The sequence below is a fragment of the Sylvia atricapilla genome, chromosome 6 (genome assembly GCF_009819655.1).
Source record: "Sylvia atricapilla isolate bSylAtr1 chromosome 6, bSylAtr1.pri, whole genome shotgun sequence".
Taxonomy (NCBI): Eukaryota; Metazoa; Chordata; class Aves; order Passeriformes; family Sylviidae; genus Sylvia; species Sylvia atricapilla.
Genome location: NC_089145.1, coordinates 10,794,616 through 10,817,387, shown reverse-complemented (window position 1 = coordinate 10,817,387; position 22,772 = coordinate 10,794,616). Strand labels below are relative to the sequence as shown.

At 37.8% G+C, this 22,772-nt stretch overlaps 1 protein-coding gene across 1 annotated transcript in view; it reads right to left on the bottom strand.

Annotated features, from left to right (window-relative positions):
* SBF2 (SET binding factor 2) overlaps window positions 1-22,772 on the bottom strand; it is a 230,777-nt gene that overhangs the window by 40,043 nt on the left and 167,962 nt on the right. Inside the window, exons 18-25 of the mRNA XM_066320756.1 lie at window positions 8,682-8,852; window positions 7,538-7,794; window positions 6,139-6,311; window positions 5,804-5,877; window positions 5,231-5,426; window positions 4,434-4,561; window positions 2,074-2,249; window positions 1,033-1,178 (exon numbers count right to left, since the gene is read on the bottom strand). Coding sequence (XP_066176853.1) covers window positions 1,033-1,178; window positions 2,074-2,249; window positions 4,434-4,561; window positions 5,231-5,426; window positions 5,804-5,877; window positions 6,139-6,311; window positions 7,538-7,794; window positions 8,682-8,852 — 1,321 coding nt within the window. The remainder of the gene's footprint in view (window positions 1-1,032; window positions 1,179-2,073; window positions 2,250-4,433; window positions 4,562-5,230; window positions 5,427-5,803; window positions 5,878-6,138; window positions 6,312-7,537; window positions 7,795-8,681; window positions 8,853-22,772) is intronic.

The window sequence follows — 22,772 nt, the reverse complement described above, 5'->3', positions numbered from 1 at the left end:
GATGCTGGAAATTCAATTAAGAACATAATTTTTCAGCACTCTAAAGACACTCTGTGTTTTCCAAACCTTTATTTTTGCCTATTTCTCATCACTTTATCTGGAATGAAAGAAGAGAAACTATTTTTAAGCTCGCTTGGAATGGCTTTCTTCCATTTCAGAGAGAACAGTCCTGCTTTAGACAACTTTCATACATCTGCTCCTAAGTCACATGAGTTGCCTTGCTCAGTGAGCAAATATTCAACAGGAGAATTCAGCTTGTTTGATGTTTGGAAGGAATTATCAATGTTTGAAGAACACTTCATTATCTGAGATGCCTATTTTTTTTTTTTTTTTAAGAAAGAATGCTTTGACAAAACACCACCTGTTTATGTACAGGAGAATCTGGTTCCCTCTAGTGGTTTAACATAAATTAGCAGCGATAAGGATATACAGACAGCAGCATATGGGAGGAAAAAAGGTTTTTTGGGCAAAGTCAAAGCCCACACCATCACACAAACCACTCAAAGTGCCCAAACTCCTTTCTACCTTCTACCTCAAAATAATTTCAATTAAAAATATGGGAAGTGGTACTTTCAGCAGTAATGAGTTCTGCTGCTTTCAGAAATCATTTGTCAGTTCCACATCCACAAAGGTCTCCAATTTGCTCATTCTTGCACCTCACAGGTACTGCTTTCTCATCAGAGACTAGCTGCAGATGCCAGATGTCTAGAGATAAATGGAAGCTGCAGCATGCTTCTGTGCTGTTTCACCCCCACCAACATGACGTAAAAATGATCTAAAAGATACCATACTTAAACAGTTTGATAATTAAAAAATAATCTAGTACTTTGCTGCACCACTGAATTAAGTCAACTTCCTCTTCTCGCTGCAAAAGAAAACGCTCACTAAATGCAGAGATTTGAAACCCTTCTCCTTCCTGTCTAGGAAAACCCTTCAATTTCTTGTTGAAGGCATTTCCCATTCAATTGACCAGAATGGAAGCACAACAGGATAGATTTATGAACTAATGTGGATAAAAAGGCACACTCTTACCAGAGATATCATCTTCTTCATTCCAGCCAGGCCGATTCCCTCGTTCCTCCACGATGGTGCCCGTTTTCTTCTTCAGTAAGTACTGGCGCCCAATTGTCATCTTCCCAGCACGTTTTGCTCCCTTCACAATGCTTTTGGAGAAGGTACTAGAAATCCAAAACAACAAAAGTATTTGGAAATATTAATCTGATTCTGCCTGATAGCATTTACAGATCTCTATGATGAACACAAATAAAACGGATTTAATAATTTTTCTCTTAATACAAACAATTATAAACTTCAGAGAAATTGCTTCCTAGATTAATATGAGAAAACAAAAATAGCATTACTTTGAGATAAATTTGTGTCATGTTTTCTACTGGTAATGAATAAGCAGATATCATATTTCTTTAGTTTTTTTAATTTTGCTAGTAATGCAATACATCTAGAAAGCTGCCAAAGCAAAGGCAGAAAAAAGAGAAATTACCTTTTAATTTTAGGATTTCATGACTAGATTGAGATTCTCTTTTCTGTGTCAACAATGCACTAACCAACAGAGAATCACAGGAACTACCACCCTGGAATAGACTAATGCTGCAGCTGGTCCAGTAAAATTTAACATGTAACATAAAACTCGAAAGAGGACCTAAAAGCTCAAACTCTAAATTAAAAAGAAGTAGGACAAATGCACAGGGTAAAATTAATCCTAATCCACACAAGGCTGTAAGTGGCTAGGCTGCTAATTACAAAGTAATACACAATTAATCTTGAGCTTGCATAGCTCAAGATGCTACTTCTATTTTTTGTTTCAAAATGTAATAAAGGTGCTTGTTCAAAACTACTGCAGCCAGAAGTTGAGATAAATAATAAAATTTCTATCCCAAATAAACATCTGTATCCTAGTAATCTATCTCTTACTCAGGAAATACAAAGAAATGCAAAATAGCAACCCCTTATTTTGACATGATCTCCACTTGTGCAGAGCTTTCAGGTTGTTCAGTGCATTTGGATAGCACAAAACATGAACATCAGTAAAAAAGGAAAAAAAAAGAAAGACTGTACCGGAATGAAGTGTTCTTTTCTTTCTGTTTTGGTAGAATTATCTGTGGTGCTGTTTGCCCAGCTGCAAAGGCAAAAGTGCTGAAGATGGACTGAGGATAACGGAACTTCATCAACTGTTTCTTAAATATTTCCACCACTTCGGGACTCACTTCTTCATCAAATGCTACTTTAATTAACTGTGTATTAAAGAGATGACATGTTAGAAACCAGAAAACAATCTGAGAATTTCAGAAATTGGAGGGTTCCAAAATATTGTAGCAAAATTCCCGTATTTTCACAGTATTATGCCCTTCAGGAAATACAGATACATGTACACGTCTCATTCATTTTGACAGCTATTACACACTTGGAAGAAGTTTTTATTTCCTATTTTAAATTTACGTCCTAATACTAAGGTATCTTCACTAGGCAGCATCTGGAATTCTCATAAGATCAAATACAAAATATTTTGGTAAATCCAAGTCGTAGTGCTGGCACCAAGACACCCACAACAGTTCAAACTCTGGTCACATGGGAGAGCTTAGCTGGGAAACAGTCTGCCAGCTCTGCCCCTACACTGGGAACTGAGGTTGGTAATGCACTTCAAAGACTCAGCAAGCCAGCAATTCCAGCATTCATATGTCACAACCATTACATTTCTATTGCTTAAATGTTCCAATTTTGGCCTCACCTTGCAAAGTATAGAAAACCGCTAGTAACAAAAATGTGATAGAGAGATCTGCTTCTTAAAAAGGAAATAACCTGGTGCTATTCAACACTGATCCATCCACTTGATTAAAAACGCTTTTTTGAAAGGTTCTGGGGAAAAAAAAAAATCCCATCCAATCATCCTCTGCTGAAAGGAAGTCAACAATTCGGGGAAAACAAATAAGAGACAGAAAATACGGAATCCATAAAAAGGCCCAAAAGAACTCCAAGAATGTGGAGAAAGCAAACAAAGAAATATCCTAGAGCTCTATTTCTGAGTGCATACCTAGACACCTTTTAAATTCCTCTGCTTGCCATCTAGGAGGTGGATTTCATCCTTGCTTTTCCAATTTCACTTGTTTTGTAAATACTTTCCAAATGACTAATGGCTCTGTTGTTCTAGGACCTCCTTGAAAGGAGCTCTTCAGTCTTTCGGGGTTACACTGATTTGAAGTTTCAAAGATATCAAACAGCCTAGCTGCACACAAACCCATCTGAAAATCATAATTAATCAACAAAGAGGAGGGGCAATTTCATCCTGTATTGAACCCTGGCTGTTACATAGGGGGCAGAGAATAAACTGTTTGTGGATTGTTTTTGTTCTCATAACCTAATACAAAACTATGCTAAACAAAAGCAAAGATGATGTTTGACCCGAATCCAGCTCTGAGCTGGAGTCTGTATTTATCACATCATTGAAGCATGTTAAGTATTCTGGTAAAAAGATTTCTGGAAAATAAGAGTCCTCTCAAAAGTCCACGAGAACAACTTTTTTTTGCTTGTTTTACTCATTTGCATTCCTAATTTTGTGCTTTTGAAGATGATACTGAAGGATGATTAGCTAAATAATGTTCATTATTGTAAGGAACTAGTAAAGTGCTATTTTGTTTTCAAATGTTGGAGTTATTGCTCTCAATGAAAATATGCTTCTGCAGTCAGTCAACCCAGCAAAGTATTTCATATCTTAAGCACTGCATCTACTTTCAGTCCATAATATAAAATTCTTTGCTTGCAGCTTTTGATCTCTCAGGATTTGACCACAGTTAAGATCAAAACCAAGAAGGAAAATTCAGGAAAGATTTCAGGATTCCTAATTTTTACAAGGCCACCTCTATCAACTGCCCTACAATACACACTTTTGTTGAATGCACTTATGGGGGGGATCCTACAGAAAATTCCAAGATTTGTGCCTGTCATATAGAGACTCATTGGTTTTACCCTGAAGATTCCTGGAAGTGCAGTTTCCATGTGTGACATCCCAGGACTTTCTGGCATGGATCTTAACAGAAAGCCAGTGAAGTGACAAACCTTGGTAAGAAAGCAATACTCAGAGCTTTTCCATATTGATTCCATGTAGCTGGGGGAGAGAGACAGCAGGTTCTGACTAGCCTCCCTAGGCCTCTACTTACATGAAGGGATTCTGGACCCAAACCAGCCCTTTTCTGGTTCCAAAATAGGTGAGGAGAGCAGTGAAAGAAATCCAAGGTGAAAATAGCAACCCTCTGTAAATACCAAGTGGGCCAAGAAATGCCAGGGTTTCTGTGAGTTCTGCCTTGTCTGTTGACCTTACAGGGCAGAAAACCGGACTCCTCACGAATACCAGGGCAGAGTGCTGCTCGTAAATATTATGAGCTGACTGCAGCCACATAAATTTTCACAAAACTTCCTTTTACCTGAAAAGTGGCTGAACTGATCTGCAGCCCTTCCTGCATGCTCTGCTGCAGCTGGTTCTGGATACTGATCTTCTTCTCCTTGGTCACGGAGGCGATAGGAAAGCTGCGGATCACGGTCTGCTCCCCAACTGAGGATACAACACACAGACACTTGTCAGATCACACAGCCAGCTCTGCTCTGCTCACACTGTTACTGCAGTAAACAGGAGTGAATAAGTACAAAGCAATATGAACATGACAGAACAGATGGATTAATTTCAGGCAAAATACCTGAAAAGTTGGCAAAGTGCTAAACCATCATTTGTAATCGGAATTTCAACTCTGTTTCAGCTGTGATGATTAGAAAAACATTCTCCTTCCTTCTGAGTCTTTCTACATAATGGAAATGCAGCCCTAAAACCTAAGTCAGTAGAGGCTAAAGAAACAATTTCAAGTTTATTCGGATTTCATAATGCAATATGTAATTTATAAACAGAAATTATATACTTTGATATGTTTACATATGATCATGAACTTCCACAATATACTTATACTTCTGACAATCTGCTTAGAAATGGCACATGTTAAATCATGAAAAAATGATCATTCAGAAGAGCTGACATATTAAGAAAATACAGTTATTTCCAAGCAATAATTTTAGGTAGAATACCAACTCATGAGTATTTTTCCTTTCACTTGCTTCCAGTGTCTGAAAAAAACTGTTTAATGATGTTGATGCTTGAATAGGTGGAGAGGCCAGCTCAAAATCCTGCCTATCTGAAGAACCACAATTATCACTCAGATTTGGCATTTCTTACCCAGCTGGTCATGAGGAGTGCCTTTAAATATAATTCTGTAAGTGGTAAGGAACAAAGCTCCTTCAGCAGGGAGGATATGAGGACCTCCAAGCAGTCCTCCTGTGGCTTCCTCTCTGCCATCAGGATCCAGCAGCACACGGAGACCTTCACATACAAATTCCTCTCCTGGCAGTAAAGTTGGCTGTAGAATTTTGGGCTGATGCAAAATAAATGGAAGTGTAAGTGTAAATCAGTGTTATACCTCGGGCTAGTAATAATATTTGGTTTTAAAAGCTTAAAAACAAAATTGTTATGAGAGTGAGTCCAAAGAGGGTAGACAGAGTTTGGACTCAACAAAGAGAAATGGGTCTCAAAAAGCAGTGGGCATGCAACAGCTTGTTTATGATCAGAAGTCTGGCTCTACTGGTTTCATATTTCATGAGACCAAAGCCAAGCACCTTATTTATCACTGCTGGAAATTTTCTTTTAATGTTTTGATATTTCCTCATAACATTATGAGAGGGAAAAAAGAGATGACTAGATTTTATGATTCTAATACTCGCAAAGAATACAAATATGTTTCATAACACTTGCCTTCTGTATTGGTGGAAGCCTCCTGCTCTCCCGATGGACAGCCTCCAGAGTCTCTATGTGCATTGCTACAATGCCTGGAGAACAGCAACACCATAAAAGAAGCCTCACACAATGTGAAAGAGAAAGCTGCCCTGTAATTAAAACTCTGATGGCTCTGAAATTCTCCAGTTTTGACATCAGGAAAAAAATTATCTGAGATTCAATGGCAATTACAACCTGGAAAAGAAATCTAACACTCTAACTTATTTGAAGGCAACTCAAATTAGAAAGTGCGTTTGTTTATTAAGAAAAGGAAAAAAAAAGACCCTAGAGCACCTTTTTGTGACAATTCCTACCTGGTATCATGCAGTGCAGACCCTTGATGTGATCCTGTGTGACTCCACTCTCTGTGCAAACCTTGTCAATAAATCTGGTGATGAAGCGCACGACTGCGTTTGCAACATCATTGTTCTCCGAGTCCTCAAACCCACTCTCAGTGTCATAACTCTCTGCAACACTGCCTGCAATGCTGAAGGCAGAAAGAAAAGCAGTAACAAGTGTGAGCAATTCACCTGGTGATGCACATACGACACTTGGATACACGCTGACAAGCTGTGGGGATTTTTTCTAGTTACAAACCTTCCTAAAAGCATATGGTGGTACCACAGTAACATTGTACTTTCACTGCCAAAACTTCATAAATGATGACACAGGACAATTTTCTCTCCATGAGTCCAGCACAGATAAGCCCAGAAGAGAAAAACCAGCTTTTTAAGAGCTCTATGTTTTCTCTTCATAAAGTCAAGTAAAGCATTTGCAAACTGTGGTAAGCAAATATCCAGTTATATAAAGAAAGATACATTAAATGTAAATTTAGGTTGCAGAGCAAAGCAATCAAAAGCTAAATAGATCATAAGAATTTTTTTGTGCCTTAGATACGCAAGTAATTCAGTGGGAAATGTACTTTGAATGTCTAAAAATACCTCCCATAATAATATTAGTGGCCAAATTCATAGATTGCAACATACACCACAAGCAGGCTACAGAGCCTGAGATTAGAGGTGTGTAGTCAGCAGAAATTAGCAACTCCATGGGGAGTTTCATCCTGATAGTCTTTTACTTGATGCCAGTGTTCTCACATAGTGTTCTATAATTTTATCAAGTGAGAATTTGTACAGAGAGGTGATAATGAAGACAATAAACAAAAAGGGAGGAAGACTGGTTACGAAATGTCCTGGATTTGCATGCTATTGAATGAATGGAACTGGTGTTATACTCCTACTGCTTCCTTAGTAATTTAACCTTTGCCATTGTGGTTTAGCCCTCTTGCTTTTTGTGACCTCACTGCCTTTCCTCCTTTGCAGCTGTTGCACAGAAATGCTGATTTTATAGATGCTATACAAATGCTTTCTTGATTTTAGGTTCATACAGTGGTTTATTTAAGTCATATAAAAAATAACCAAGTGAGTTTGGGGCTTCTGTTTTCCTTCTCACCAAACTCCACGTTTGTCTTCAACATCTGCATTACTGGATTAAAAATTCTTACTGGGACAACACAATGTTCCTTTAAATGGCAGTAAATCACTTCAGACAAAAGTTCTGTTATTTGAAAGGACATCATGTTAGACTTCTACTCTCCTTAACCAGTGAGCCTGAAGGGAAGTCAAGATGCAGAAACACACTGCTGTTTAGAGCACAGCCATTTTGCAAGCCGTGGCCCATCCTGCCAGATGAGCACTGGCCTTGGGTACCCACCTGTTTGTGACAATGCTGTTGCTTCCACTCTCCCAGTCCCCAGTAGCTGATGTTCTCAGCAGCTTGTTCTTACTTGTATCCAGTGGCACCAGCAGGTAGACCATGAGGTTGGCAAAATGAATGGCCTGGCTGAAAACTGTGCTCTCCTCATTCTGCACTAGCTCCTGCTGCGTCTGTTTATTAAGGGTTGGCCACAATCTCAGCTGCTCAGCAGCCAGGTCCATTGCTGTCTTATCCTGGTCTGCAGGAGTTTTCTCCTGGAAGACACAGAGAAAGAAATATAAAGACACAGAAGAAATGATAAAGCTACAACTTAAAAAAAACAATGCTTAGACAAAGCTTTATTTATTCAATTGCTAATTAAGCTTCTTCAGTAATTTAAATTATGTATTAATATATATTAAAAAAAACCAGCAAATAACTACCCTCAGTAGGGTTTAAGGAGAGTTATGATTATGGGAACTAAGCTTTGAGAGCAGTTTACCGAAATGCACCAGTAGCACAATGTGGGGAGATCTAAACAACATCATTTTAAGGTCTTTTTTATGCCATCTGATCTTCCATGTTTCTTCAGAGTGGTTTACTGACTTGAACATAGCTGCTCCCCTCAGCTTATCCACTTAGCTCAAATAAGAACAAGCATAAATCAGATTGAGAAATAACATGCAGCTCATGGCTCAGTGCTGGCAATATTCTCCAAATTCCTAGGATGTTCAGGTGAAGGAAGCTTTTATATAAATAGTTTCCAGACCAGCTGAAACATTCATGTTTTTATATCCTGGACTCCAATTCCAGCATTGGCTTAAAGCAAACTAGGTAGAACTTTGACTGGCACACAGTCAAAGTAGAATAAAGGAATCTGGCAGCTGATATTAGTGACCTAAAGCCTGATATTAAATTAATGAATGACTAGGTATCTTGCAAATGCTTTTTCCACACTAGGTTGAGCTTACATCAAATTCTAATGCTTTGCAGATAAATTTAAATTTCTCTAATTTCTCATGTTATTGTATACTGTCTAACACAGGAGAAAATGTAAGAGAAGCCCATAAAATTGGAAAAACCATAACTTAACTCTCTGTAACTAGGAGACAATTAATATGTGAATAAAATATTATGTTAGTACTTTAATATATTTTCATACCTTTTGTTTGAACTGTACTGCATGGTTGTCATCTTTGGCTGTCAGGTAGAGGGAGCGAACTTGATTTTGCACGTTGCTATAGAAGGTTGTTTCCCAAAACTGTTGGTTAGTCCAGATAGGATGATCTTGTACACAGGTGTAAGCAAACTGACTAACCCCAGGTGCTAATTTCTGCAAGCAAAAAATGTGCAAGGTTGACAAATCAGTCCTATTATTCAATTTCTTTTAAAGGCCATGACTTCAGAACTAACACATATACATATACATATATATATATATATATGTATGTATATATATATATGATTCATAGCATGGACTGAAATATGAAATATATCAACTTCTGTACTGCAATATGGGATGGAGAAATTATCTCCATTTTTGTGCCATTCAAGAAATTAACACACAGGGAGGTTGTATACAAGTCTAATGCCAGTGCATGGCAACCAATTTTCTTGATTCAGAGTAGAAAACTGAGAACTGAGGTAAGAATTTTGTGATAACAATAACAGAACACATTTGTAATATACAACATCTTCCTTGCCAACAAACCACAGTATTTTTAATAACCTAGTCGCACAACATAGAAATAAGCATTCAAACAGATGAAAATTATTTCTCATTTTATTTACAACTGTAGTAATGAAATTTAAAGTAGTAGGAAGTGTCAACTGAGTCCTTCCAATAAACTGTATTTGTTGCAACAGCAGAAGATTAGATAAATCGTTATCTTCAGTGTTATTTACTGAACTGTATGACCCAAATCCAATTCCTGAAAGAGTGCTAATTTGGGTATGTTCTTTGAAGTCACAAGGGTCTGGATCACCGTAAAGTCTCAAACAAACCCAGAATTGTTACAGCATTAGTCATTATGAATGAAGCATTTTTTTTTTCAAGTACATCTATTTATTTAGGTTGCACTAGTTTCCCAGGGAGTTGTTTAATATTCTTGATAACCACATAAAAAGAAAGGAAATTTATTTCAGTGACTTGAATCATAAAGAATGGAAACCCTTATCACATGTTCTTACTTTTTGAAAAAGTAAGACCACAAAACAATGTTGTATACTGCATGGAGCAAAGCAGCAGGTCATCTAAATCTGTGCTTGTGATTATTTCTGCAGCAGAACAGAAGAATAAAGTACCTTATTGGCTGCCTCATTTAATGGTTATCACTCACAATGCTACCCACACCTGAAACACACACTCTATCTTAGAACTCAGATTTTACTTTAGTGATTATGTTCTGAACCACTTTCCTGGAGAGCATGAATACTACTCCATTTGATATTTGTAACTGTAGAATTGTACAGAACAGCTAGTACTTATAATAGTTCCCTAGCTGGCACTTGGGCATTCAAATGGGAGGATAGGAAATTACAAACAAAAATTTTGCAGCCTGCTTTACAGATTTCCAGTTTTGCAATTCTTCAAACTGTGTTTTCCTCACTATGCTCTTCCAAGAACAACATGAACTGAAAGTCCTGATCATGTGCCATGTACTTATTCCTTATCAAAGGTTCTTGAAAATTCTGCATCTGAGGAAATGCTGTGTGACATGCTAACAAAATTTACCCAACTCAAGTGCCTTCTTGCGCTTAGCCATCTAAAAGTGAGCAGTATAATTTTAATTTGATCATGCAGAATTTCATCAAGATTTCTCGGTAATCTGCTAAGAAATCTCTTAACATCTATCCAAATAACGTGAAATGTGACTTTGTTTATTCAATTCAGACTGAAAGAGCAGATATAGCTGGTTTGTTTAACAGACGCCCAAGTTTCAGTTGTGGTGCAGCTTATGGCAGATGACAGGAAATGATAACTGATCTCCCACGCTTGATCCAGTGTTAAATCCCAGAACAGGTCAGCACAAACAGTGTCCCTACTGATCTTTGTAGGGATTGCTGGACATCCCCTTGAAAAAACCTAATCATACAGAAGACACACCACAGGGCCCACAGCTTGATCTGGCCCAATCACTGACCTACCTCAAAATCCAGATGTACAAAACCTGCATTACAGAGGAACAGGGATGATGGGTAAACTATGGAATAAAAATATGGACGACATAGTAAAAGTAAAGGTGAGTGCTAAAGCCATGTCATGACTTTTACTTTATTTTTATTTTTTTTCCACTGGGACTGAATTCCCAGTCACAACAGATCTGCAAAAAGGGGGTGTGAATGTCAAGAAGAGGGGGTAAGGGAAAAGGGGAAGAAAAAACAAAAGGAGAAAGGAAAGTCTGTTTAAGCCTAGCTAGTTGGTAGGGATAACCCACATCAATTTGGGCAGTAAATGCACACAAAAGAGTGAATTGACCATCAACCTCTACAGTTGCCTTCGATGCCTCAACCCAAATCAGGCTACTGTATAAACTGAGTAGAAAGAGGTGATCTTTGACACAAGCTCAAAAAGAAGTTTAAGCTCCTTACCCTGCGTCTAAAGAAATAAAAATGAAATAAATGATTTTCACACGGGACAAACATGACAGGAAAGCTGAGGGGTTTTCAGGTTCTCTCCCTGTGCTCGTAATTTAACAGCCAAGTACAAAACATTATTTTTAAACAATGGAGATTTATGTTCAAACATAACAACACAAATCAACACTGACAGTAACTCCTAGACCAAATAAAACAAGTTTGTTTACAAAAGCATGAAAGAAAGCACATCAAAAAAAGCTCAGTGATCATAAATATTATCCTTCTCATCACCTGCATGTGTTGAAACAAATGGCAAAACCTGATAGTGGCCAGAGCACAGAATCAAAATCAGGACTTGCAGTTCCTGGCTCTGCCAGTTATTTTGGGCAAAATCGTTTTGGATTCTCTGCTTGTTTGGGTTGGTTTGTTTGTAAAAGAAGCAGTAAGAATACCAGCCTCAAGAAGCACCCTGTTGTTCCTCTTGCAGTCTAAATTCATGGACTAAAAATACTCTTGGTACAAATATAAGCATTCCATGCAGTTTGTAGTCTCTATATTCCCTACACAGAGGAGTGCTTAGTCAGCCCATTTCCCTAGAATGGAAACTCATCTAACACATCAAAAAGGGCCCCAATGGTTACTGCTGCATTCAAAAGAACTTGCTCAGAATTTCTCCAGTTTAAATAGAGCAGAAGTTTGGTGTTTTCCATCAAGAAATGCTACATATAAAAACCATATCTTCACCTATCTCTCCACATAAACTACACTGATATTTGTGCTTTTTCTCTCTGCCCCAATAACTCACTCCTGCCAGACAGAATGAATGCAGGAGGCAGCAAAAGAATTTCCTACTTATAAGGGAGGATTTAGGGACTGACAGGTTAAAAGAGACCCCAGAAGAAAATAATAAAAGTAGTTCTGAACTGATGAAGTCCTTATTCTAAAGCTGTCAGTATGACAGAAAGAGCATTGAGGTGTAAATTGTAACAAACAACAGAAGATCAGTTAACTTCTGCAAAGGACACTGTGTCCTTTAATTAGATAAATGAAACTTAAAAACCCCTGAACGCTCCCTTCCCAAATTCTGTGTGAAACAGTCCTTACCCTATCAAAATAATTAATTACATACTACAGTTTGTGAAATAATTAATTACATACTACAGTTTGTGAAAACACAAGGTTGGTTTGGGATCTGCTATGTATGACTATACAGGCAATTTCCTGAATTCAGGAATTATCTTTCCATTATTCCCACTTTACTGAGAGGTACTGGATAACACCTGCCTAGTATTTTTCCCCTGTTTCCTGACACTGGATACTTCTGATGGTGAGAACTGTATTTGCAGCTCAGTAAAAAAATATGCACCAGTTCCAAGACTCCCAAACTTGCTGTGGGGTCCAGACCCTCAAACAATGTCTCTGTAACACTAAATTATCTAGATTGCTTCTTTCTGATAAAGAACAGCATGTGTTGTACTGGTCACTCAGCAGTTACTACTCTTTACAACACAAAAGCTTAAAGATGGAAGTTTATTACAGCAAAGCAGAGGATCCAGCTATTGATTGTGAAATTGAAAAATTATTTTCAAACTAAAAAGAGTAAAACCCAAAGCATTAATATACCTAACCGCTCTCTTCTCACAGGATTTTGCTGTGTGTCTCTCAGTTATGGAAATAAAGGGGCAAACTTAAGAGTGCACTATTTTTTAAAGAAATCCATTTTATTTACTTCAGAAATAAAATGTATTTCTGTCTCCACTGACAACGTGGGTTACTGGTTTGGATGCATTTGCTGAGAGAATGAAGCAGAGCAAGTGAGAAGGAGGGTGCTGCCTGAGGAGTAGCTTCCTCCTCAGCCCCTTGAGGAATCAATGGCTGTGGGTTATCCATCCGACCCCTCTGTGGAAGCTACTGCAGCACCTTTGCATGCCAAAGCTCTTCCTCTCCTCTGCTGGTTGCAGTTATCCCTGGAACCTGCACGTGCAGGCTTTGAGACCATCAGGTCTCTAGTGGCAGTGCTAACTGAAAGAGCTGCTCAGACAAACATCCAGTCAGTCAGCACCTATTGCACATCCTGAGCTGGTACCAGTTACTGCAGGCAACAGCTGCCCCTGCCCGAGGGATGCAAACTGAATTCAGCACGGAAACATGTTCTAGGAGCCAGTCCTGCAGTCACATCTGTGCTGTGCCCACACACATCTTGGTTAACTCAAAAAGACTTCAAAGCTGTGCCCCAGGATCAAACTTTACTGACTGACCACACGACTGAGTCTTACCTACATCCTACTTTGCAGATAACACTGCATCACAGTGTGTGCACGTGTCACAGATGGCCTGGCTTGGGAGGCGCCTAGAAGATCATCCAGCTCCAACACCCCGGCCATAGGAGGGACACCTCCACCAGACCAGGCTGCTCAGAGCCCCATCCAGCCTGGCCTTCAACACTTCCAGGGATGGAGCAGCCACAGCTTCTCTGGGCAACCCTCCCTCATGTCTCATCACCCTTGCAATAAACAACTTCTTACTATCTATTCTTAATCTACTCTTTTTCACTTTAAAGCCATTACATGCACAAACTCACCAAGTATAATTGTGTAGGAATATGTCTTCAAGTCTGACTGTGTGCTGCATGGATAATATCAGTCAAAAAATTCAATTCAATTAATAGCTTTCCTATTTGGTCTAAAGTATAAAATTATACCCACATGTATAGGGCACACAGATGTAGAGAAATGTCATAAGGCATGAAGGAAGAACTGCAAAACTTCTATTAATTTCTATTTTACTCTTTAGAAAAGAAAAGGTAAAGTGCTAAATTGAGCTTCATCTCCAAGCTGAAAATCTCATCAACAAAAAAGAAAGCAATTTGTCTCCTCTCCAGCTTTCAGAAAGCCACCGAGCCAGATTCAAGACTGACGACTATTTCAAAATAAAGTCAGTAGTAAAGTGGTCCATTACACTGTTTACCTACAATTATTTCACCATGAAAAATAAAAGGAAGGTCAATTCACTCCTAATTCAGTTCTACCAAATCACGACCAGGTGCACTAAACCAGCAGAGGGCAATAGAATTCTAGAATTTTGCAAAAATGGGATGTAATTCTGGATGGAGCTTTATTTACTGTATACATTTTCTGGCAAAAGTCACTTAAACATCTAATTACTCATGGTCTCTAATCCTAGATTCCTGAAGGTCATGTGTAATTTACTAGACATAACTTAAAGCCACCTCAGATTTCTACACAGATTTATCAAGATAGATATAAGCTAATACAAAGTTCCCTGAAACATTAAACAATACACATAATAACATACTTCTTTGTCCATAGAGATAAGAAGAGATTGAAAAAGTTCTGTTATACAAAGAAAGAAACGAAACCAAAATAATCTAAAATTACATATATTCAGATCCCATAAAAAAGAGAGAAGACATTTTCATACCAGAACTTCACAGTTCTAAATAAGGTTAAACTCTGCGAAGTGGATGAGAAATAGTTTGATTTTTCTTCCTTTATACAACACAACAAAGTTTTGGTGGGTTAAATCCATTAGTTAAGATATAGACTTGACAAATTCTCAGTTGAAGCGTTGAATCCATCTGAAGAGTTTTTTAAACTTTGACAGAGTTATTTTGAAAATCTCCTAAAAAAAATAATCACGGAATCCCTTTGGATCGGGTGATTCAGCAGTGAGTGTGCACCTGTGAGTGCACTGGAATGGTGGCGTTACCTCCACCCACAAAAACAACCCACAGCAAGAACGATGTTATCCAGGTCTGTGCTCAGAAAGAAATAAACCCTGTAAATCTCACAAGTTTATGGGTTTTATCTATATTCAAATAGTGGTTCTTACAATTATTGATGACCTAATATGTCACATAAAGCCCAGCTAAACAGAGCATCTAAGTGATCCCCCAAGGGGGTAGTAAAGTAACTACTTTACGTTCTTCTGTCACTTCATCCTAGTAGTTCTTTAATTACTATTTCCTTCTTCTATGACAGCAATTTCTGCCTTTGCTGGTCAAATAATTTCTGAATTTCTCTCAACATACAACATTCCCTTATCTGAAGGATATTATTAAAATAATAGTCCTCAAGTAGCCCTCAAGAAGAGGATGAGCAAATTTGAAAGATGTAAGAGTATAACACAGAATATAAATTGCACATTCATAAAATTTTAACAGTAATAGATCTCATCTTGGCAATACAAAATACATGTATACTACATGGTTCAGGTGAAAGAAAGAAGATGGACAAAATCAGGAACCTCAAGATTATGCAGAATTCTGAAAGTATGGAAAAGGCAATAAAACTTGCACTCTGAGCTCAACCATTTGAGAGATTAAAGAAAATCCAGTTTGGCCACCAAAGACAATGACTGTGGAGGTGCTGAATGGAAGTGCCTTACAGAGCAGGATGCCGTCAGGAACAGCTCTGCCAAATGGTAAGATGCAGTTTTGGCATGTGCAGTGCATGAGGAAGAGGAGAGTCACACACCTGCCCTGTGAGTTCTTAGTGGCACAGTGTAAAGAACTCATGACAACAAGCTGATGTGGTATTTGCACGTTGAGAGAGCCGTGATGAATCAGAGGAAGCCAAGAAGAGCATCCTACCAAGAATTCCAACTGCAGGTACTGTCATGAAGGGTTTAGAAACAGCAAATGGAAAAAAATACAGGGACATGGATGAAAACAAGAGTAGGAGATATAAACTCTAATTATGGGCTTAAATCACTTGGATGTGTAAGGAAGAAAAGCAGTTTTAACACCTCAATTCTTCAGTCAGAGTTCAAGTTGTCAATAAGCTACCTAGGATGACAACTGAGACATTCACACAGAAGCAGGCAAAACACACAAATACATCAGCTACTTCTCTCCTTAACCATCTGCAAGCATTTGCTCTTTCATGGAAACATAAAATAACACTGCTCAGATCATGAGGGATAACAATGCTACGATGAAACGGAGCTCAATGAAGGAAATTGTGTTTTCATGCAGAAAGATCCATTCTACTGGGATAAGGACACAGCGACGAGGAGGCGAAGCTGAACTTACACATATGGAAAACGCATGGGGGACTCGGTTACTTCATTTACATTCCTTCACTTTAAGGTCAGAAGATTTACTAGATTTCAATTAAGCCACCAGAAATTCTTTCATGGCGAAAATTCCAAGTGAATCAGAATTTCTGTAACACTGTAATCCCCCCTAGAAGTAACAACGTAAAGAGATGGGCTATAACTAAACTAAATTGTTAAACCAGAGTTACGTATCATTCCTACAAAACAAGCTCAAGTGCAATCACTTATAAATGATGTGATCCAATATAGTGGAAACGCAACAGAAAGCTTTCTCCTTATTCTAGGCAATAATGGATCAGTTCCTCAGTGACAGAAATTTACTACAAAAATCATCATTACGTCTTATTTTAATTGGAGGGAATTTCCTTTTTTTCTTCCTAATGAAGAATTTCCTTCCACAAACCACTAAGGAAAGAAATTACAGATTACTAAGTTATGTTATCCATGATGTTATCATTCTGGGAAAGCCGGATTCTTTAACAGAGCAAAGTGACTACAGTAATTAATTTCTTAAATTTCTTGTAAAGACACATGTTAAAACCATTCTCTTCTAGTTAGTCTCTCCTATTAATATGCTAACCTAATATATGTTGTATTATACTTTCCTGTTTAATTTCTTTTTCCCCCACATAGTTCTGGAAGTGAGAAATTCTCTGTTGCAAAGACAAAAAATGTATTCTACTGGCATGTATTATGTATCCATTCAGAAGCAAAGTGCACAAGCTAAACTCTTAAGGATCAGAGGCGACAGTTGCGTCCCTGTGTTTGCAAAGGATACTGCAAAACCACTCAATCATAACCAACAAGAATCCTCAGATTCCTGTTTTAACTTGAAAAGTATTTTTGCTTTTACAAAAATAATTTACTGAAGTGTAATATTTATGTGAAAAGAACTTTTAATGGATGTAATAAAAACTTTTGACTGGAGCAGTGTTTGGAAATAATGACAGAACTTTGACCATTGCCTTAAAAATGCTCTTCTATGACCCTACTCATATTCATAAGCACCTGCCAAGCAACCACATTATCCTCTCTCAAAAGTCAATAAAATCCTCCTTTTAGGTCATGTCTATAAAAAATTCAGCCCTAATTAACCTACTGGTGCACAGAATCACCAACAGTAATGATGACTATTATGAATAATGATGACTGTCATGAATCATGAACAATAATGATGACTCCACAGCTTCCTTCCAATGCTTCAAACTGTCTGGCTTCAAGTATTACTTACTTCAAATACACATTGTAAGCTCTTGAGGGTAAGTATTTTCATTTTTCTGTTCTTTTGTACAAAAGCAACACCAGCAATTCTGGTCCACAATTAAGGCTCGTGGACTTTCCAGGAATGCAAATAATGCTCATGTACACACTTGATAATGCTGTAAATATTCTTCTGTGGTTCAGCTTCTTCCCTATTATCCATTACATGATTCAACCATGTTCTTTTTAAACAGGCAATTTCATGTATTTCTATATTAAAGGGATTAGCATTCTGAGAATGAATAAATAAAACAATTTTAGTACTAAAAATAATGTTACTTAATACTATTTCAGTCACAAAAACATTTCCATAGACTAAGATAGTATCAGAACTGGCAGGACAGAGATACAGAAAGAAAATTAATGGAAGCAGACAAAACTCCTTGCCAAGACAATAAAGGAAGTCTTTCACGATGGGAGTTTCCTAAATTAAAGCCAGCAATTCAAGAGTGAAGAATTTTAAAGCAGAAGTGATTTTAATCCAAGCACACCAGAGGAGGACAGAAAGATTTAGAAGGAAGTATAATAACTAGGTGCAAGAAAGAAAATATTTCAGTGTAGAAAGCTAACACATTACAGAAAGTCTTCCTACCCTTCCAGGAGGCTAAAAGCATGCTGGTGATTATGAGAATTACTTGTGACAACCACAGTTGTGCAGAAATTGAAGATTAAAATCAAAACTCACGTTAAATGTAAAAAAAATCGCACTAAATTTTCTTTTCTAAATTAACTGCATCATCCAATAGCTTCATGCAATTTCCTGGTATTCATACAAATTCTGAAATAAACACTAATGTAATATTGTTATAAAGTAACAGAGATAATGTTAGTATCAAATTATTCCACTGTTTTCCACAGTATAGGTGGATCCATATTCCACTGATTCCAGCTGACACTAACTGTAAAATAAATCTGCCTGACAAAGACAAAAAATGCAGTCATCTCTTCACCATCATGATAGATTTTTCACATCAGCCTTTCATGGGGTATCTTCCTTGTGACTTCGTAGCTGCTGCTACACAGCAAATAGCACATTTCAAATGACGAAGCTTCTGCTACATAATTAACCTTGAATTGGGTCTCTCTTGGAAGGAGAGGTCATGATAATGATTAAAATATTATAAACTATTCTGAATTTCATGAGTACCTCCAATCTTCAGAGAAAACCTTCACCCATGAAACTGGGAATCCCTCCTACACCCAACCAGCTCTGGAGTCGAGCAGTCATTCTTCCAGGAATTTCAAGGAATAAAGAATTTCTTCCACTGAATATCTGCCATAATTGTCACTGAAACTTGGTAATCCATTTCAGCTAGGAAAGTATACACTCATGAAATTACTTCCATTTTATTACGGTGCTATGCAAAACAACATGCATATTTCACTATGGAAGACATTTCAATTATTTGTATTGGTACATTAACATGAAATACTTCCAGGTTCACATATTCTTATTAATTCAAATTTTTACTTCACTCACAATTTTGTATTCACCTTGAAGATAATAATAAAAAAAAAAGCCCCTGGACTAAAATCCTTTTCCTCACAAAAATTCTGCCAGGATAATTCCTAAGATGACCTGAATAAATGTTCTGAACTACATTTGAAGGTTTTAAGTTAAATGATTTACACTAAATTTTCCTCTTTTAAAAACTCTAAAAAATTCTCCTATTTTATGCAATTCTATATCATTCTCAACAAAGGTACAGGAACATGAAGTACAAATGAAAAATGGGCATCCATGCAGATGAAGAGCCCAATGACGCCACATCGTAAGGATTTCACACAGCCCCAGTCTGCAAAGCTGTAGACTCATTTCTCTCATTCCATTTCAAGCTCTACAAAAATATTTTCATCAGTATCCAACTGCAATTTTATTTGAAATTTTGTGGCTTAGAAGCATTTAAAAAATAATAATAATACTAAAAACATCAGTTTTTCCCTCTCTCCCTCCCAAGAATTACATAATCTAGTCACATAAAAATTATAAAGCAGTCTCCAGTACATCTTGCTAAAAGACAAATGTCAATTTTAATGTAATACATCCAAACACTTCTTAACATCTAAAGTGAGATATTCTGTTGCATTTGGGTTATTTTTGCCTAAACTAGATCAGCACTCTCCATGCATACATCAAACCATTCAAAACAACCGACTCAGAAATTTCAACACCTGTGATTCTGAAAAAATAATACTGCTCTGAAAACTGCAACTCAAAGAAAGGCTTGCCTATAAATGTGGAAGCCCATTCATAATATTGACATAGAGAAAACTACTCAGAATAGTATATTTTTATTATGCCACTTCCTTCATTCAAACACTTCTGAATGCCAAACAAAAAAAAATTTGCAAGTGTGTTACTGTGGATTATGCAATGCGGTAGAATACACTCAGAAAGGTACGGGAGCAGAGATGATCATATACAGTTTCGTAAAATTGCAATCACAAAATTTTGGAAAAGATCCCTGAGGGGTAGAAAATTTTACAACAATCTGCACAACCAGGTTCAGAGAGGAACTCAAGTGTGTCTACCATGCAGTGGTTGAGAGATGCAAGGAAGAGTGTGGAACATCAGCTTAACAGCAAAGGGAGGGCAGATGGAGAGGTGGTCGCTGCTTGGGCTGGCAGTGGGGACCAGCTTTTGCTCCCTGTGGTGTTGTCCAGGACAGGCTGGAACTGGTGCCTGACCCCTCAAGTTTTAGCTTTCATGTATTTCAGATTCTGTGCTGCCTAGGGGTGCAGTTCTGAGCCTCATATTAAGTGAATTTTAAAGTGAATTAAGTGAATTTTACTAAGTTCTCTTCACAGAGTAGGGAGACAAAACAAATCCTTTTCCTGCTGGAGACCAAGGACAACTTTCAGGCCCAAAAGCACAAACAACAGTGGACTGAAGAGAAACAAGAGATTGAAGAGAGAAACAAGAAGGATGAGACCTCACAACCTGAAGCTGTAACTGGACAATTAAACCCCAATATGCAAATGGACCAAAACTTATAAAAATGTAAGACCTCGTGACTGGTCGTCCATTTTGTGACTATTCTTGGTCCGCCCTTGGGTGTAGCCCTGTCCAGGCTCTTGTCCTGCCCAAGATGTACCCTGAAAGGCTTTTCAATAAATATCTCCTTTGTTCAGTAGCTCTGTCCAGTCTCTGTTTGAGGCCAGCCTTCCCAAGGCATCGTGCCTGCCACTGATCCTGCCCGGCTGCACTCTGAGCCTCCCAGCAGCGCCGCGTGGGGCTCACCACATCCTGCCACCTTGGCAGCCACCCAGAATGGAACAGGGAATCCAAACCCTGCGGATCTGACAACGGCAGTTGTGCAACCCTCAAATTGTCTTCCTCCGTGAGTTAATAAAAGGAAAACATGATTAAAATACGTCCCTTTCCGCTTGTCCTTTCTTCCCACACGTAGAACAAGACCTCTTTTCCGCTGGACCAAGGAATACTACATTTCCACTTCATCCACAGAAGAAGTGACCACATACCAAATAAGCACGGCTCATTCGTACCATGAAAACATGGAAAAATTCTTTTATCTTCATGGATAAATACATTTTATTTATATTGTTTCAATTTTAAACAAAATTCCAACGGTATTACTAATGGTAAACTAAAACCTTTTCCTAACCCAGAAGCAAAAATTTGTTTGTTTTTGTGACATTAACAGTACACACCAAAGTCCACTGTCACTGATGAGTCACACTTTGCTAACAGCTTGTGTCCAATATTTAAAATTTTTAAAAAGCATTGGGACTATTTTTTCTAGAAAAATTCAATTATTACTCCAGGCCACAAATATGCAACCAGTGCTGACTTCCTGTCTATGACTTTAATCCCATCAGCTCTGACTTAGAGTGCGATCAAATCCTGCCTGATCAAGTTTCACAATAGATCACTCACCAGACTTCAGGGAGAATTCTGAAATTTCACCAGACATCCCAAGAGCTCCTAGCATGCTGTACACAGTGTGATGAATCTTTTAGTTTTAATTGGATCTGTGTAGAAATACCCTAACTAGTTTTTAAACAAGCAAAGGCATTAAGACAAGATGGGTTACATCATGTCAGCTTGTTCCCTTCTTTAAATTTTCTGCTGTTTTACCAAAAATATTTAAAAATCCCTCAAGGCTAATGCATGACACAACCTTTCCAGAATCTTACCAACAACACCTCCAAGTTCTAAGTTGTGTTACTGCTCAGTTTCTTGGCTTATCTGCTGAACTCAATCAAAACCACGTTCTTCTCATTATTTATACACCTCAATCACTACGTTCAGTAAAATACTGTAAAGTTAATTAGGAAGAACAGGTAATTGTTTCATTTGTGCTCTGCTTCATCTTAGATAAATAAATAAAATGAAACCTAACATTTCATGAACATAACAGTCCTTCCATAAAGGAACTGTGATGTTGTGTAACTTCTTATTACTTCATTAAAAGCAACAGGAATTACACAAACAATGAAATGCTGTGACATGAAATCCCATCATAATTTCCCATCAAAATGCTACAGCAAACATAGCTGGTAAAATATCAGACTGGACTGAACTCTACATACTCTTAGAACTCTACTATACTTCTAGATTTACTACAGATTTTGTCACTGATAACTTGATTTGGAGCACTGCCTGTGCAATTCCACCAACTGCACACAAATGAAACCCTGTGTCATTGTCAGATGCACAATTCCCGTGCTCAGTCTCAAGAGGGGTGGGTGAAACGAGATTTAACAGGCTGCTGGCATTAAACATGGTATTCTGAGCACAGAAACACCAATAAAACAAGTGCACTCTGCCAAGCACTGCTTCATCCTTGGGAGGCATCAACACAGACATACGGCAGAGGTAAGATAATTCTTCATGTTGAAGCACAGGTTCATGCCAGGTAGAGCATATTCACTCTAGTCTATGACGCAATGTTGAAAACCTCTGGAGAAGCTGAAAACCCTCCAAAAAGTGTAATTTTTTTCTCTAAAAAATAATCAGTTTACTCAAAAATGTAAGTTTTATTCAGCCTGAACCTTAAACTGTTAATCTGAATTTTAACTAATCAGTGCAAAGTTAGTCTAATAATCTTATGTTCCGAACAGCATGTCAGTTTGTGTTTAGTATGAATAGTTTCATGCCAAAATAAGAACTTTTGCCAAAGAATTGTATCTAATGGGACATACCAAAGGGGACCATCACTGAACCTGAGGATTAGATCTGGGAAAAACAAAATTCTTTTTCTATTATGCATTAACAGCTGGCTTTTGCAAGTTAATAGTCAGGTTATTTTAATTTTTAATTCAGGTCAAGCACATTAAAAAACTCATCATGCTTCTATCCAGGGACTCACAG